A 14,615-nucleotide genomic window follows, 5' to 3' on the forward strand; every position below is an offset into this window, starting at 1 on the left:
TTTCAAGACCTGCAGTTGTCCTGCYGGGGAGTGTATTCGCCTCAGTTTCCATATCGTGGGGAATACTACCACTGACCTTCTCGGGAAGGTGCTGACCGGAGAAGCTCCCAGAAGCAGCTGCCGTGCCTGTTGTCTCCATCCTTGCAACAGAACAGGCAGGGCTTGGGCAGCTATGGCAGCACCTTTAAATCCACATTGTTTGTAACTACTGTAAACCCAAATTGCACGCCGTAAGCGTAGTCTGGACGCTGCTCATCCTGTCTCCAGAAATTCCGTGTTCCTTTTAAAAAAAACCTGGACTGCGGGAGAACAAAAGGGCTACCTACAGCAGCAACATCCCGACCCCACCTCATGCTGCATCGATTACGATGGGCGAAAACAAGCTAGGAGTTCATTGAGGGCTGAAGCCGCTCACGTGAAGAGAGCAAGAAGGCAAACCTCAAGGGATCCCAGGTGCTGTACCGAGAGGCCGACCACTGGTGAGGAACTGATGAGGTAACTCCGCGCGGCCCCGCCCTGGCCACCGCCCTTAGGAGGGCGCTCACGTGCCCGCGCTCACGTGCCCGCGCCCTGAGACCCAGCATCTGCCGGCGAGGGGGCGTTGCGCCAAGGGGGTGCGGCCATCAGAGGATCCCGCCTTCCGCCTCCCGCTCCTCCGTCCCGCTGCCCCGCCCTGCCGCGCACGCGCGCGGAGCGGGACGCGCCGACTCACGCACCCAAAATGGCGGCCGCGATGGATGTGGACACCCCCAGCGGTACCAACAGCGGCGCCGGCAAGAAGCGCTTCGAAGTGAAGAAAGTGAGGCCCCGCCAGCGCGCTCCTCCGGCTGCTCCCGGAGGGACGGGGGGGACTGGGGCCGGCCTCATGGCGGCGAGCGGGGCGGAGGAGGGGGCGACTTCCCGCTCCCCTCACGGAGCCGGGCTCCCGGTTCCGCACCGGGGCTGTGGGAGGGGCGGGGCGAGGCGAGGCCTGCGGAGAGTCCTGGCGTGTGTCCGAGCCAATGGCTGAGGCGGGCCGCCGCACGTGCAGTGGAAGGTGGCCAATCAGCGGGCGCGGCTGGGGGGGGGCGGGAGCAGGGGTTGCCGCCGGGGCCGTGCTGGCCCGGGAATGCCCGGTCCGGGCTCCGCCGTTCGTTCCCCTCGGGCGCTGCCGCCCCGATGGGCATCGGCTATTCCCTACCCAGAGTCTCTGGGCAGCTGAGGCCGGGGAGCAGCGTTAGAGTGCTTCCGCCTCTCATCACCCCCGGCCTCTGGCCCAGCCGCCCGGGCTGCACCATGTGCTACCTGAAATGCTTTCTACAAATGTCTATGGCTGACTTTTTTTCTCCGTGTCTAAATCGAGCCATTAAAACGTGTTAGTCAGCAAATGTTCTCATTCCATCCTGGCTTCGCCTCCTTGCTGAGAGCAGCCATTGTATCTCTCTCCTCCTGTCCASTGCCACCAGTTTGTCAGTTGGATCATGGTGATGGTCCAAGCCTCTTCACGAGGGTATAGAGAAGAAGGGATAGATTATATGGGCTTGTACTAAGGTATAATTTGAGGAAAAATGACCCCTAGAATGGATATTAGTGTGTCATTTCCAGTGATTCCTGCTTGCAGATGTTTTGTTTGAGATGCAGCTACCATCAGTGATGATGGAAACACATGGATCTGTGCAGAAGGAAGTGTTTGAGTGACATAATTGCATGTGCTTTGGAAATAAGGACAGATAAAATGAGACCTGCAGGAAGTGGTACAGTTTGTGTGTCAGTGGGATTCCTCCTCCCCAGCAAGGTACCAAGACCGTTGTTGCATGTGTGGCTCAGTACAGGTCTGTGGGTCATCGAGTAGACTATGATGGGACAAGAGATTAAGTATTGGAGTGTGTGGAGAGCTAAGGGTGCTGAGAACTTCTATCTCAGCTGCCTTGAAGTGTGGATGAAGTCCATGAGAGATGAGTACCTCAGCCACAAGGCCAACTATACTTGAAGTTGAAAGATATGGGAAAAAATGAGGTCACTTATGGTGCATGTCCTAGAAGATCTAGTAGTATTGTGAATATGTTTTGTATCARTACTAATGAAAAACTGAAGTGCTTTTCAAAGTCGGAAACTGCTTGTCAATACTTGGAAGTCTGCATTCCTCCTTCAGAGTCCCAAACTGAGGGAAAACAATGAAAGCATTGAGATGGAAATGGAACACAGTAAATTTACTATGGTACAGTCAGTACAATGATATACTGAGATAATGTCAGGGGGAAAAAATCTGTACTAYTTAGGTAGTAAATTAGGGTAGTAAATTATTCTGATTACCTGTACAATATTTTAGATTGCTTTGAAGGCAGGCCTATTTATTTAATGAGTTTGCAAAAGACCTGATTATGGTTTTTGCTGGGAGGAGTAAAAAGGTGCCATGTTTTTCTGCATAGCTTGCCCTAAAGTCCTCAAACCCTTCCCATGAAGTAGCATAAGACAGTGCTATTACTTTTTTATATGTATAAAGGAAGTCTTTGAAAGGTTCATTTGAGAGTACTTTAAAACTTTTATATCCAGCTTTGGTGATAGGTTGTTGCTTATTAGCCTTTTGTAGGGAAGATTATGCAGGAGTCAGTGGAGAGTAGCATTAGAGATTTGGTTCTTGACCCCAGCTGCTCTGAAAGGTGAATTCTAGAAGAACTGCTGCAAATAATGGGAGTTCCTCTTAACAAAAATCGTATCTGAATTGGCCTTTCTCCAAGGCACTTTTCTTCAGAATTGAGGATTTGGCATGAGCTGCATCCTTGCTTTTGGAGCTTCAGTAGAAGTTCAGGTGTTTGCATTTGTTTCACAAAAAATGAAGGGTGGGGGGCGGACTGTGGGAATTATCTTGTCTGATAAGTGGGAAGGAAACATTGGATCTGGGAGGTTTGTGAGAGGAATATATCACTGCTTCCTAGTAACCTGAACTCAAGACAGAGAATTATTCTGGACTGCTAATTTTTTTTTTTTTTTTTCAGATATTCCAGCTTTTCTGTTTCAAAAAATACATGGGGTCTTGCAGAAAACAAGGAATGCTATCCACTGTAAATTGAATCAAAATTATGTTTTTCTTTTTTCCCCCTCTCTCTAGTGGAATGCTGTAGCTCTGTGGGCATGGGACATTGTGGTTGATAACTGTGCCATTTGCAGAAACCATATTATGGATCTATGTAAGTAAATGGTGGGGGACACACTTGACAGTTTGGACCTGTGTGTGATGAGCAGCTGAAATTACTCCAGTTGAGGATATCATTCAGCAAACAAAGCTTTCAGTTAGGAACTAAGTCTTCTGCTAATCTGTGTTTTATGTAATGCTGAAATCTCATAATCTGTTTTTACTGTCACCATACTGCTTTTCCTTCACCCTTTTCATGTAAAGAGTATGATAAYTTGATGCCACATCAACAGATGAGATGATACTGCTGATTATATTTTGAGTGCAACAARGAGGAATAGAAGTAATAATTAAGAGAAACTGAAATTATTCAGAGTTAACAGGCTTTCCTTACAAAGACAGGTATTAAATTTCAGAGTTGGGGAGGTTGCTATGAGCATCAACTCCTTGATGACACTCATTAAGATGAAATCTTGTAAACTCTCTGTGTCTGGCAAGGAAAGGTATGAACTAGCAAATGCATTTGACTGCTCATTCTACAAAACCTACCTTGCCTAACTAACTTAGTACCTGTTATAGTAGGRGGAATTTTGTAGCCACCTAGAGAATTAATTGTTCACTTACAAAGGAGATTCATTTCAACATTTCAAATGCTAAAATAAAAAACAATACATTGTTAGTATTGGTTTGATTTTTTTTCCTATATAATCTTGATGGTTCATTTCTATCATGAAATAGATGTGTRTGCATGAAGTCACTGATTTCAGTCCCTCAAAGTATTGGTAATGAGTACAAACCCTTTTTTGTTCTGCTTAAAACTGATAAGGCACTGTTGGTATGATTGTTTCAATCATGAGGGACAGAAGATATACCCCAGATAGAAATATGCCTATATTCCTAACATGTGAGGCTGGTGGAACCCCCCAAAAACAAGCTCAGGTCCAGTGGCAGTGGCTGACGATGACCTGTCCTGATCCTATTGGAATAGTTTTGTTGCACTTTGTTTTTGTATGGTTGCCTTTGGAGCCAATGGTATTGGTAACTTACTGTCAGTAAGACAGTATGAAAATAAAACACTTCAGAAAAATGAGACTTCAAGTTTATGGTAGTAGCTACTGAGGGATGCACCTGATCTTACTTCATATTTAAATAATAATTACGAAATTACTTTCCCGAGTTTTGTTTGGGTGCATTGTGGTTTTTTTAGTAAAGAGAAAACACACTGTAACACACAGGTCTAAAAATGGGGTTAGGCCAGTTCACTTCTCTTCTTTGGGACAAATGTTTGTATTTTGAGCCAGTTACTGCCTATCCATGCTTCAGTTTATTCTTGGTTGTTAGACAGGGAACTATAACAYTAAAGAGAACAGGGATTATGAAATATGTTGAGGTCTTTTGATGTAAAGATTTCCTTTTTAAGTGTCTCTAACCTGTACTATCTTGGAGGGTGGTTTCAAAAGGAGGTGGACACTGGACTGATACTTAGTCTGTCAGGTTTATCGTATGTTAGAGAGGAAAGTGTGTTGCTGAYAGGCAAATGGAATTTCAAAGAGTTGTTAGAACATAGGTTACATTTACAGAATTTACAAATTTACAAATGTATAGAATAAATACATAAAATCCTGTAATTCAAGATAATTAGTCATGATAAATGGAATGTATTGTAAGAGAGTAGATAGTGGTGTGTTTAATTCTATCAATCTGTCTCAGAATTAATAGTGCCTTCCATGACAGACCAAATGCAGTCTCATGTATTTGCAATTGTTTTTTTCATAAATAGCCAGTAGGACATATGGGATGAAGGAGAGTTGTGGAGGAGATGGAAGAAGAATGGATAGATGCTATTTTTCAGTAATAAATTTTGTTTGTCTGTTCTTAAAAAAAGTATTTTAAGAAGTTCTACCAAAATGTGGGTGAGGTTGAGAAGTACATAGGTACATTAGGAAAAACAGTAAAGGAAAAAGGCATAGGTAATTTATTTTTTTAATTGCTCAAGCATAACACATTATTAATTTGTTTATGAGCAATGTTATGAGGAGCCTGGACTGCAAATGACAGACTAAAATTGACAGTATACAGAGTAGAAGGGGTATCTAAATTGGTATTCCGAGATCAGTGTTGCCTCTGGATTTGCTTACTTCCTTGTTACAGATCATTAATGTTGTTAAACAACCCTTTAATTAAATTTTCAAGCATAAGATGTGAAGTGATGGCAACTTGAGAAAAAATTAATAGAATGTGCAGGGAAGAACAAACCAAGATTTGATTTCATAAAATGCAGGATATAAAAGTCTCCCACTCCTAGCAACAAAGAGAAATCTTGAATGGGAAAACACTGAATGACTGATAAGTAATGCCAGTGATGGTARTGGAAGTTTGTTAATGTTACAAAGTTAGGCATCAGTTTTAAGGTGTCATGCAGCTCTCCTCATGCATGTGCCTTATGACACAGTAATAATGTGATTCAAAGGATCTCTGCTGCCCTCAGTTTGGTTTGTATTCAGTGTACAGAAGGAATGAGTAGATTTTCAGTGTTTTGGTTTCATTCTTCTCTGGAAAGACCTGGGTTCTGTTTGCATTTTACTTTAGTCTTCCTTCAAAAACCTGCAGTCTTGTGCTGTCACTGCAACATGGTAAGCTGGGCAGCGTTAACAGTGTGTTTAGTATATTGGATTATCTTCTTGTCTAAAAATTGTAATGTAATACTGTAGTAAGATTACCAGTATAGGTTTGAACTGTGTAAAATATGCCATCAAAATACTTTGACAGTAACATGCAAAGTACCATGAAGCCAGCTTCACAAAGATAGATACGTTKCATAGAATCCAAAGAAGGATCTCAGAGTTTATTAGATTGAATGGGTTTGGATTTATTTCTTGATGTGGGAATTCAGACAATTTCTCCAATAGAARATGTATAGGAAGTGGGCTGGTTCTAATGATGCCATTATATAAGATGCATTTCCGTAACTCCCTAAGTTGAAATGCTTCCATTGCAGCTTTCACAATTATTTACAGGTATTTYAGGTTTTAGCTGTAGCCTTCTGCCCTCACCTGCAGATACTCTGTCAAATGCAAGGCAACAGAAAAGTCATTTACTATTCCTTCAATACTTGTTACTGTCTCTTACTATTTCTCTAGGATCAGCAGATGGTAAATAACTTTTCTTTCTTTCAAGAGCCAGAATCATCAGCTTTCATTCTATGACAGGATTATCCATGTGTTTTATTTATTTTTTATTTCTTGGTATATTGTCCTTTTCTGAAACGAAGCAGGAGGAGACCAAAAAGTGCTTCAGCTTTTGGGAGGGCCTTTTTTGGCAGCCAAAGCTAGCAGCACTAGCAGTAGTCTCCATGTGTTTGACGGGGGAGCTGAAACTAGGTGTCTTGTTGGAAGSGCTTTACATCACCACCAGAGAACTCCTCAGCCACTTCCACAGAAATTCATCTGTCCTCTTGAACTTTTGGGACCTTCATGCTTTAGACTGTCAGTAAAGTTTAGGCTTGCCAATGAAAGTTTGAGTAACACTGAAATGAGTGTCAGTGCTGCTTCTTTTCCTTGCCTAAACTATCTTTCTTCCCTTTCACTCTCAAGCATAATAGAGTCTTTTAAATCCTGAAAAATTAAAAATTGTGTTCATGTAGCTCCCAGGTTAGGTGCACTTAGAAAGGGAAGAAAAAAAAGACAGAGGACACAAAAATGGGTTAGATGGACTTCATGTCTAATATGCCCAATATTTTGTTTCAAGCAGGAAAAGAGAAGAAACAGAAGAAACAAGTATGCTGGAGTATTTTCCTTGCTTTCAGTAGAGACTTCCTGAGTTAAACTTCGCTTACCCTTTGACTTTTCTTCCTTCAGATGAATTTCCTCATCTTTTTCTACTCCTTGTCTTCTCACCATTTTCTGTTACTGTGCAGACTCTGGTCAGTAAAAAACTTAGTATACTATGTCCCATGATCTTGAATCTGTACTGCAGTAACAGTGAAATCGTTGCGACAATCTCATATGTAGAATTTTATACAAGTATCCAAAGTAGTTGAAGTTCTTCAAGGGTCTTGAGCATCTTCCATTTTATTAATCAGATTTRGTTTTACTGCTGCATGTATTGAGAGATTCAGGAATCTAGACATCAGACATTTCAGGAGTACTGGAATTTGTTTTCTTAAATAGGCAGGCAAGGGATTGAGCTTTGGACTTTCTGCTGTGGTGTATCATATCTTTGATGTAAACCATACGATAAATACAGGTTCGCTCAAGTCTTGCTAAACAGTTGTTGCTACTGAGTTTGAGACATCAGTCTTGTTTTGAGTAGTTCCTCATGACCAAGGTTGACTGACCTCTCACATCTTAGAAAAAATGGTCCTTTCTCTTTTTTTGTTCACCTCTGCACSTGAAAAGCGTGAAAAATGGAGAAAGGGATGAATAGGACAGAACAAATAGAGATCACATTTTTCAGCGAAACCCGTGGGATTTGAAAGTATGTGAATCTTTAATTGGTGAATGAAATTCCTTTTTCTCTGAGCATATTCAAGCATATAAGCAGTGAATAGAGAATTGGAGGTTATTCAGACATCTTCTTTGCTGGAAAAAAAAATATCTGCCAAACAAGAAAGCAACAAACCCAGGTCTTGAGTTCTAAGCTGATCAACTATCAGCAGGTCTTTTTAAATCATTTGGGTTTGATTCTTAAAGCAGGCATCCTTTAGCAGGAAGTACAATGYTGGTCTCATAGGTTTGTGCTGCTGACTGTGAAAGAGTTGAAAGTATCTTTTKTTTTTTCTTCTGAAGTTTCTTCTTGAGTTGGAGCAAAAGTGAATTGTTCAGGCTTTGGAGCGGAAAACCAGCTTGCAAGATTTATTTTCTTYGTGTTGTTCTTCCTTCTTTCCTCACTTTCTTATCTCCTTCATCCACACCATCTCATACAAAAGCCCCAAACATAACCCAAACCCATAAATAGTAGGATTTTTTGGGGATYATCCTGGGTACTCAGCTCCAAGGTATAAAAGGTCCAAACCATAAATTTTTTAACTGTATTTCCTATTGTGTATTTTTGGGGTGTACCTATTAGGAGACTGTAAATTAAAGACAGGAAAATTCCAGCATTAGGTGAGCAAATTATTTTGTAAATAAAGTACATMATATCTGACAAGACATTGAATAAATATAGAGAGAAACCTGGATAAGAAGTTTAATTAAATGGTCAACTGATCATCAAAAAACATCTCTTTGARCACAAGAGGAAAAAATAAAAATATTCATCCTTGAAATTTGGGAAGCAGACACATGTTGCCAGCAGATGAGTTATRTACTCTTGCCCTCTGGAACTCTGGAATACTGAAAAAGTAGAGGAAGGAGGAAACAGGATTAAGTGTGTTTTGATCAGATACTTTTGGAAAAACAGTACACATTAAACCACAGTTCTTGATACTTTGTAGTGTGTTAAATACAAAAAAAACAAAGAGCTCTTCCTCACCTGCCTCCACTTGCTATTATGAAGAAATCTACCAGTTGGTGTTGCATGTACATCTTTAACTGTTTTGTATATGTGTTCAATTCTTTATTTTCACAGGTATAGAATGTCAAGCAAACCAAGCATCAGCTACCTCTGAAGAGTGCACAGTTGCATGGGGCGTCTGCAATGTAAGGAAAACTGGTTTACTTGGAGCTTGTATGGGGTGATGCTATCACTCCACACAATAGTTCTGTAACATGTTTCACATAATCCACCAGAAATAAGAACTTTAAAGTCCACGTATTTACTACAATGTAGAAAGAAGAGAGAGAGAAGAAAATAAAGTTRTAGAGATATAATGAGACACAGAAGCAAAGGGAGGAGGATGAGCTTTAATTAATTTTTTTTAAAGAACAATAGACCCTGCATTCGGAGCATGATTTTCCTGATCATGGTTGGCCTAGGAGTTCTACTTTTTCCTTTCCCCCGGTAATATGATTGCTTAGATGTCAGCATACTTGGTTTGTCTTTGTGCAGGTTAATTCAAAGAGTCAATCTGGGATAACCAGGTGATTTGCTTCCAGTTTTGGGGGAAGATCAAATCAGATCTAGTGTTTCATCTCCAGCTCTTCCAATGTGTTACCTTCTGGACTCCTTTCTACCTAGTCCCACTAGAACTCCAAACCTGAATACCTCTTAGCTACTCAGGGCCTGAGTTGGAAAATAAAATATTCTATAGTGGAATAACTTCCTGTTCCTCAGTCCCATCTTCACTGTGTTGTGGGATTGAGTTACACTGTGATAATGCTGGAACAGGACTATAAATGTTACAATTCTGTTTGCTGAGGACAAGAGCAAAATTTTTAACTGTGTCAGAATATTCTAGTGTCAAAAAGATGTTGTGTGTGAGAGTCACCCCAAGTGGAATCTTGGTTTTAAGTAACTGTATGGAGTATAGAAAAGGGTATCCTTATTAAACAAGTAATAGAGATTTTTTTTTCTTTCTAATTTTGCAAATCCCTTTTTATTCAGGCTCTGGTATCTCCTGCAAGCTGACAGAGTTTTCTTCAGCATGTATACATTCATATCATTCCTGCTACTCACTCTGAAATCCTCACTTTTCTTTCTGATTATGCTTCTTATCAGCATCTGTTCTGCCARTTTTAGCAGCTGCTAAACTCTGCACTCTTTCATCAGAAGTCAGTCAGTTGCTGCTGCATGCTCTGTGGAGCAGGCTCCCTCCTGCCATTTCACTGTTTCTTCCTCTCTGAAAACGTGGATCAATTCCTTACCAGCTAATTAACTGTTCAGTCATCCCCACCTTTGCCTGCAAAGTCTTGTTTCTCTGTTCTTACTGTGATGCTTTCAGTGTTAGTTTTCATATTGAGATACATTCATACATTCTAAAATGATGTGATATGAACTTTGTCTTCCAGCATGCTTTCCACTTCCACTGCATCTCTCGCTGGCTCAAAACTCGCCAAGTGTGTCCGCTGGACAACAGGGAATGGGAGTTCCAAAAGTAAGTATTCTGCACAGATTTCAAGACGAAAAGTCCAGCTATAAATGGACTTCTGTAACTATAAATGATCAGTGTTAGATTGGTATGGCTGAGGGCATAGTTCAGAAAAGCTTTTTCCTCCACCTTGCTGTATATGGACCTTTCCTTAGATACCTAGTTCTAAATGAACTCTGAAGGAAGTCCAAACAGCTGTGGAGTAAGTGGGAGCTGTTAAAAAGTAGTGATTTCTATTGACATTCTTTCTAAAGAATGGAGAGCAGGAGGGAAATGGAATTAGCTAGAATGGGAGTCTCAGGTGAATATTGTGCTGTTGCTTGAGCAATTTGGGTTTAGAGAATKACCTGAATTCAGCTACTTGGGTTCCAGAGTGTTTCTGCTGAGGTGCCAAACATCTTACTGGGTTCCTCTGTTATCTTGATGATTTGTTTTATAACTCTGATAGTCTCAGAGATTACTACAGCCAATTTCATAGCATCTGGAAATTAAGTGTCCATGTAGCCATTCCTGTGGCTTTGGCCCATTTATTCTTAATTTCTGGGGGGGTTTTTTTGTTTGTTTGGTTTTTTTTTTTCTTTATTATTTAATGTTTTTTAAAGGTCTTACGTTAAGAATAGTAGGAGGAGATCCAGGAATGTATTTTTGAGSGGTAATTGTATTTTGAGAGGTAGTTGTACACTGAGAATAGTTAGGCAGTTTGCCTCTCACTTGCTTCATTCTCCATCATTTATCCATTAATCTTTTCTTAACTGTGGATTGTCCCTCTCTCCACTCACTTTAAAAAAAAAAAATCTAATTAGAGTCCAGATTGAACCAAAGCAAAACAGATATAACAAGTACTATAACTGTTGAGGATTGCCTTTGGGCTCTGGTACATGGTCAGTTGTGCAAATCATCGTTGACATGACAACTAAGTACCATGGTTTTGATATTATGATGTTTTCATGAACGCACAATAAAAACTGAGTCCATGTTGTCTGGCTAATCACTTAACATTGCACGGGCAGCAATGATGAGAAATGGAGACATGAATTATTAYCTTTTTATTTGTGCTCAGTATTATTTCTAGGGCTATGGCAAGCTTTGGCTTTGTTCTGTGCAGGATGTATTTGAAGTGGGAATTGTGGCAAAAGATGCTGATACTGTTGCACCTGGTGTTGGGGATTGCTCAGGCTCTCTTCTAACTTTTAGAGAAAGTGAAATGTGGAGAACTTCTTAAGATTTGCTTAACATCGTTTCACCTTCATCCCATTTACATRTTAATTATGCTGTGCTAGAATGAATATAAATCCACCCAAATCAGCACTACTATGAATTGTAACTTTAAAAAAAGCATTAACATATTATCTATTTGCAGGTATGGACACTAGAGAAATGGTCACAGGCTTCTTGTTATGTCATCGAACTCAATTGTTCTTGTCACTATGGGCTTGTTTTAGTGACTTGGAAAGTCAGTAAAGTATATGATTCTCCTTTCATGCTAATTTCTTCCTATTGTATACCACTGAATAAAGTCTTGCTGGAGCTTCTTGTCAAAATTTTTTGTCTTGTGTTCAGGAGTGGGCAATCAGAGGGTGAGGAAGGAGAATTATCTGCAGACTGGGRACTGAAGCTAAGCTTAACTCTTTAACGGGGCAGTGCTTGGTTTTGCTGTGCCAGGCTTTTGACTATGAGTCTGCTCCTACTCCCACACAACTGAGAACCACACCTTTGGCTCACTGAGGTCGGTATTAAGCTCCATTGTGTAGTGCAGTGGATACTTGGCCTGGCTAGGAGTAGTTTATGCAAATAGATTTTTGTGTGGACATGCTTTCTTGCAGCTGAGTTGAAATGATGATCTATACAATTAGGCGTTGTGTCATCATTAGAAACTGTTCTCCCATTTCTGCTCTTGAGTTTGACTAGACCAGCTCCCCTGCAGAGGAAATTTTCACTAACTTCCCAGTTCCAGCTGTTTAGCTTTGGGGAACAGAAACTGGATGTCACGTTTAATCAGTGTTGATAAAGCACTTTCATGTGTTGAGTGAAAGTAAACTCAGGAAAGGCATGTGCTAGGTTGGCTGGAAAGCTAAAAGTAAGCAGTATGTAAACATACCAATTCTTGGTTGACTTTTTACTGATATTTTTCCCACTTCAAGTCACGCTAGCCAAAACTTGTTCCTTTGAAAACTGCCTAAAGGTCTGTTTGGTGTCTTCTCTGCCAAATGGCCCGATATCCTTCTTGCTACATCAAATTTTGCCCTCTATGTCAACAGTCTCAGCAAATGCTGGAAACTGAAATAGCATCCWAGAAGTTCTTCCTGCTACAAAAGGCTGCCTCTTTATGTCAGCGATAGTAGACACAGTAGATTTCTGTCATTGGCTGTTCATGATGCCATCTTGGGATGCCATTTTTTGCTAGTTACTGGGGATGGGAAATTTGATGGGTGGTGGTAAACAGTGTGCTGTAGTGACAGGGGATAAAGATGGCCATTGATAGTACCAAAACTTGCAGGTTTTTCAGTAGCTGCTGGGGCTTTCTCTAATCTGCAGCAAGCAAATGTCAGGATTATTTTAGCAGTTGGTGTCATTGCTCTAAAATGATATGGTTCGCTCTTTTCCACCCTAAAGTAGGACTAGGAGAGTTTGTAGCTAGACAGTTTATTTACCATGTTGCTTGGTAGAAAGCTCATCCTGAACTTGCCAGGTCGTTTTGGTGATGGAGGCGGGAATGAAGGAAAGCAGAGGAAGGGGAAGATGATCTCAACAGTGGCCCAAGTATTCATCCAGGCAACAGGGTATCCAGGTTAAATGTCACTCCCTGAAATCTGAATTCCTATATAGCATCCTGTCCAGATGAGCGAAATGTCAGATATCCCTGTTTGTGATTTGTGATTGTATCTGATTTTTCAGGACCTGGTACCCAGATGCTCACCGATTTATATTCTTGAGAACGGTTTTTTTTGGGTCCAGCTACATCATTCTGATTCATCCCCTTTTCATTTGTGTATATTGCCCTGGGCATATTTTTTTTAGATGTGGACAGACATACTTTCCTCTCCTTTGTGGCTTCGTGTGCATTTGCTTGAGGCTGTGCATGCAGAAAGACAAGGGGGGTTGGAATTTTTTATTACCTTTTTTTTTAATGTATCTCTCTAAATGGCTGGCTACAGGCAGTAGCCCTACATACCCTTTGAAACTCTGCTCTGCTGCAGTGCGTAAAACTAACTGCTAAATTTGATTTCAGATTGCTTTTGTAGTGTCTGTCCCAAACCTGGTTTTCCCAAATGGAAAAATACAGTGTAAAGTACCAATTGCTTACAGGCCCAGGAAAGAAAATCCTTTTTCAGCTATTGCCCGTTGCAGTGGCCCTGCTGCCACTTCCCCTGCTGCAAAGATGATGGCCCGTGGCTGCTGCAGCACAGAGCTACCAGCAGCCCTGTTTTCTGCAGGGCATTAAGGGTTGTGTTTGGGGAGACGAGGAAAAGCTTCAGCGAGCAAGCTCAGAGAGAAACTAAATGGCACAGGCAGCACCAAGTGAAGGTACAAGACATCTCTTTTACKCCAGCACACAAAGTGCCCCAAATCCCTGGGGAATGCTTGCTTGCTCAGGCTGGTGTTGCTCTGTACTGACTTTTACTGTTCAGCCCCTCCATCTCTGCTAATGTGGGAGAAAGCCCATTTATTCCCACTGCCTTTTTTCCTGAAGCAACAATCATTTTTTACTACAGATTCCCCTTTTTGCAAAATATAGAGAGCTTCTTGAGGAGGAAGGAGGAGCAGGGCACCTTTCTAAGTATCCAGTGGGGAAGATAGGTGCACAGGGGAAAAAAGACCATGTCAGTGCCGTTTGCCCGTCCTATAAATGGAGAATACATTGGAACTGTGGATTTGCTAATAAAATCAGGAGAAAATCACAGTTAAAACTACAGAGAGCAGTGTATCCTGCAGCTGTCTGGCTTAGAGAAAAACAAATCACTGGTACACCTGCTGTGGAGCAGAAGGTAATTTTGACATTTCTGATTTTTTCTGTCAGCGAAAGCAAGATGCATTGCTGAGCAGGCCATGGCAGAGAGCAGCCAAAATGACCAGACAGTGACTTCCTTCTCTGCCTTTTGCTAAGAAGACAATGTTCTCCAGGTGCTGCATGGCATCGGCTGGGCCTCATGCACCAAATCTTTCAGTGGTCTTGCATTAAAATGCCAGAATCAGGACAATGTGACACCAAGATGATGTGGCACACTGGGCTGCATGGAAGTACGAGGGGACAGACAGGAATTTTCCTGTCAAAGTCACTACAGACCATCCATTAAAAAAATGCCAAGCTGTCAGGAGTCTGCTAGTTGAAAAATGTCTGATGTCTGAGAAAAATGGCTGAAGCCTCAACCAGTTTGCCAGGCTTGTAGCAACACACTATGGAGTGTCCTCCTGCCTCAGTCAGATAGGGAGGGAGTATGCAGCTGGCTGGGYCAGAATGAGGAAGCTTTGCAATTGCTTTGGGCGGCCTTGTGCAAATACCCCTTGCAGGGGAGCCCCAGGAGCTGCTCCCACTTC

General features: G+C 41.6%; 1 protein-coding gene across 1 annotated transcript; it reads left to right on the top strand.

Annotated features, from left to right (window-relative positions):
• Positions 1 to 673: 673 nt before the first annotated feature.
• On the top strand, positions 674 to 11,620 carry RBX1 (ring-box 1). Its single transcript, XM_057388916.1, has 5 exons — positions 674 to 799; positions 3,089 to 3,167; positions 8,681 to 8,751; positions 10,000 to 10,085; positions 11,440 to 11,620. Exons 1-5 carry the CDS (start codon positions 722 to 724, stop codon positions 11,450 to 11,452), a joined length of 327 nt encoding a protein of 108 aa, XP_057244899.1. The 5' UTR covers positions 674 to 721; the 3' UTR covers positions 11,453 to 11,620.
• The last annotated feature ends 2,995 nt before the right edge of the window (positions 11,621 to 14,615 follow it).

Source organism: Malurus melanocephalus, unplaced genomic scaffold (genome assembly GCF_030028575.1).
Source record: "Malurus melanocephalus ecotype Western Australia unplaced genomic scaffold, MMel_1.1 scaffold_17, whole genome shotgun sequence".
In the NCBI taxonomy this organism is placed as follows: domain Eukaryota; kingdom Metazoa; phylum Chordata; class Aves; order Passeriformes; family Maluridae; genus Malurus; species Malurus melanocephalus.

Excerpts from the sequence above, each read along its gene's own strand:
- RBX1 (XM_057388916.1), top strand. The coding sequence starts at position 722 with ATGGCGGCCGCGATGGATGTGGACACCCCCAGCGGTACCAACAGCGGC. Across the intron at positions 3,168-8,680 it reads AAACCATATTATGGATCTAT|GTATAGAATGTCAAGCAAAC; the intron begins GTAAGTAAATGG and ends TTATTTTCACAG. Across the intron at positions 8,752-9,999 it reads TTGCATGGGGCGTCTGCAAT|CATGCTTTCCACTTCCACTG; the intron begins GTAAGGAAAACT and ends TTTGTCTTCCAG.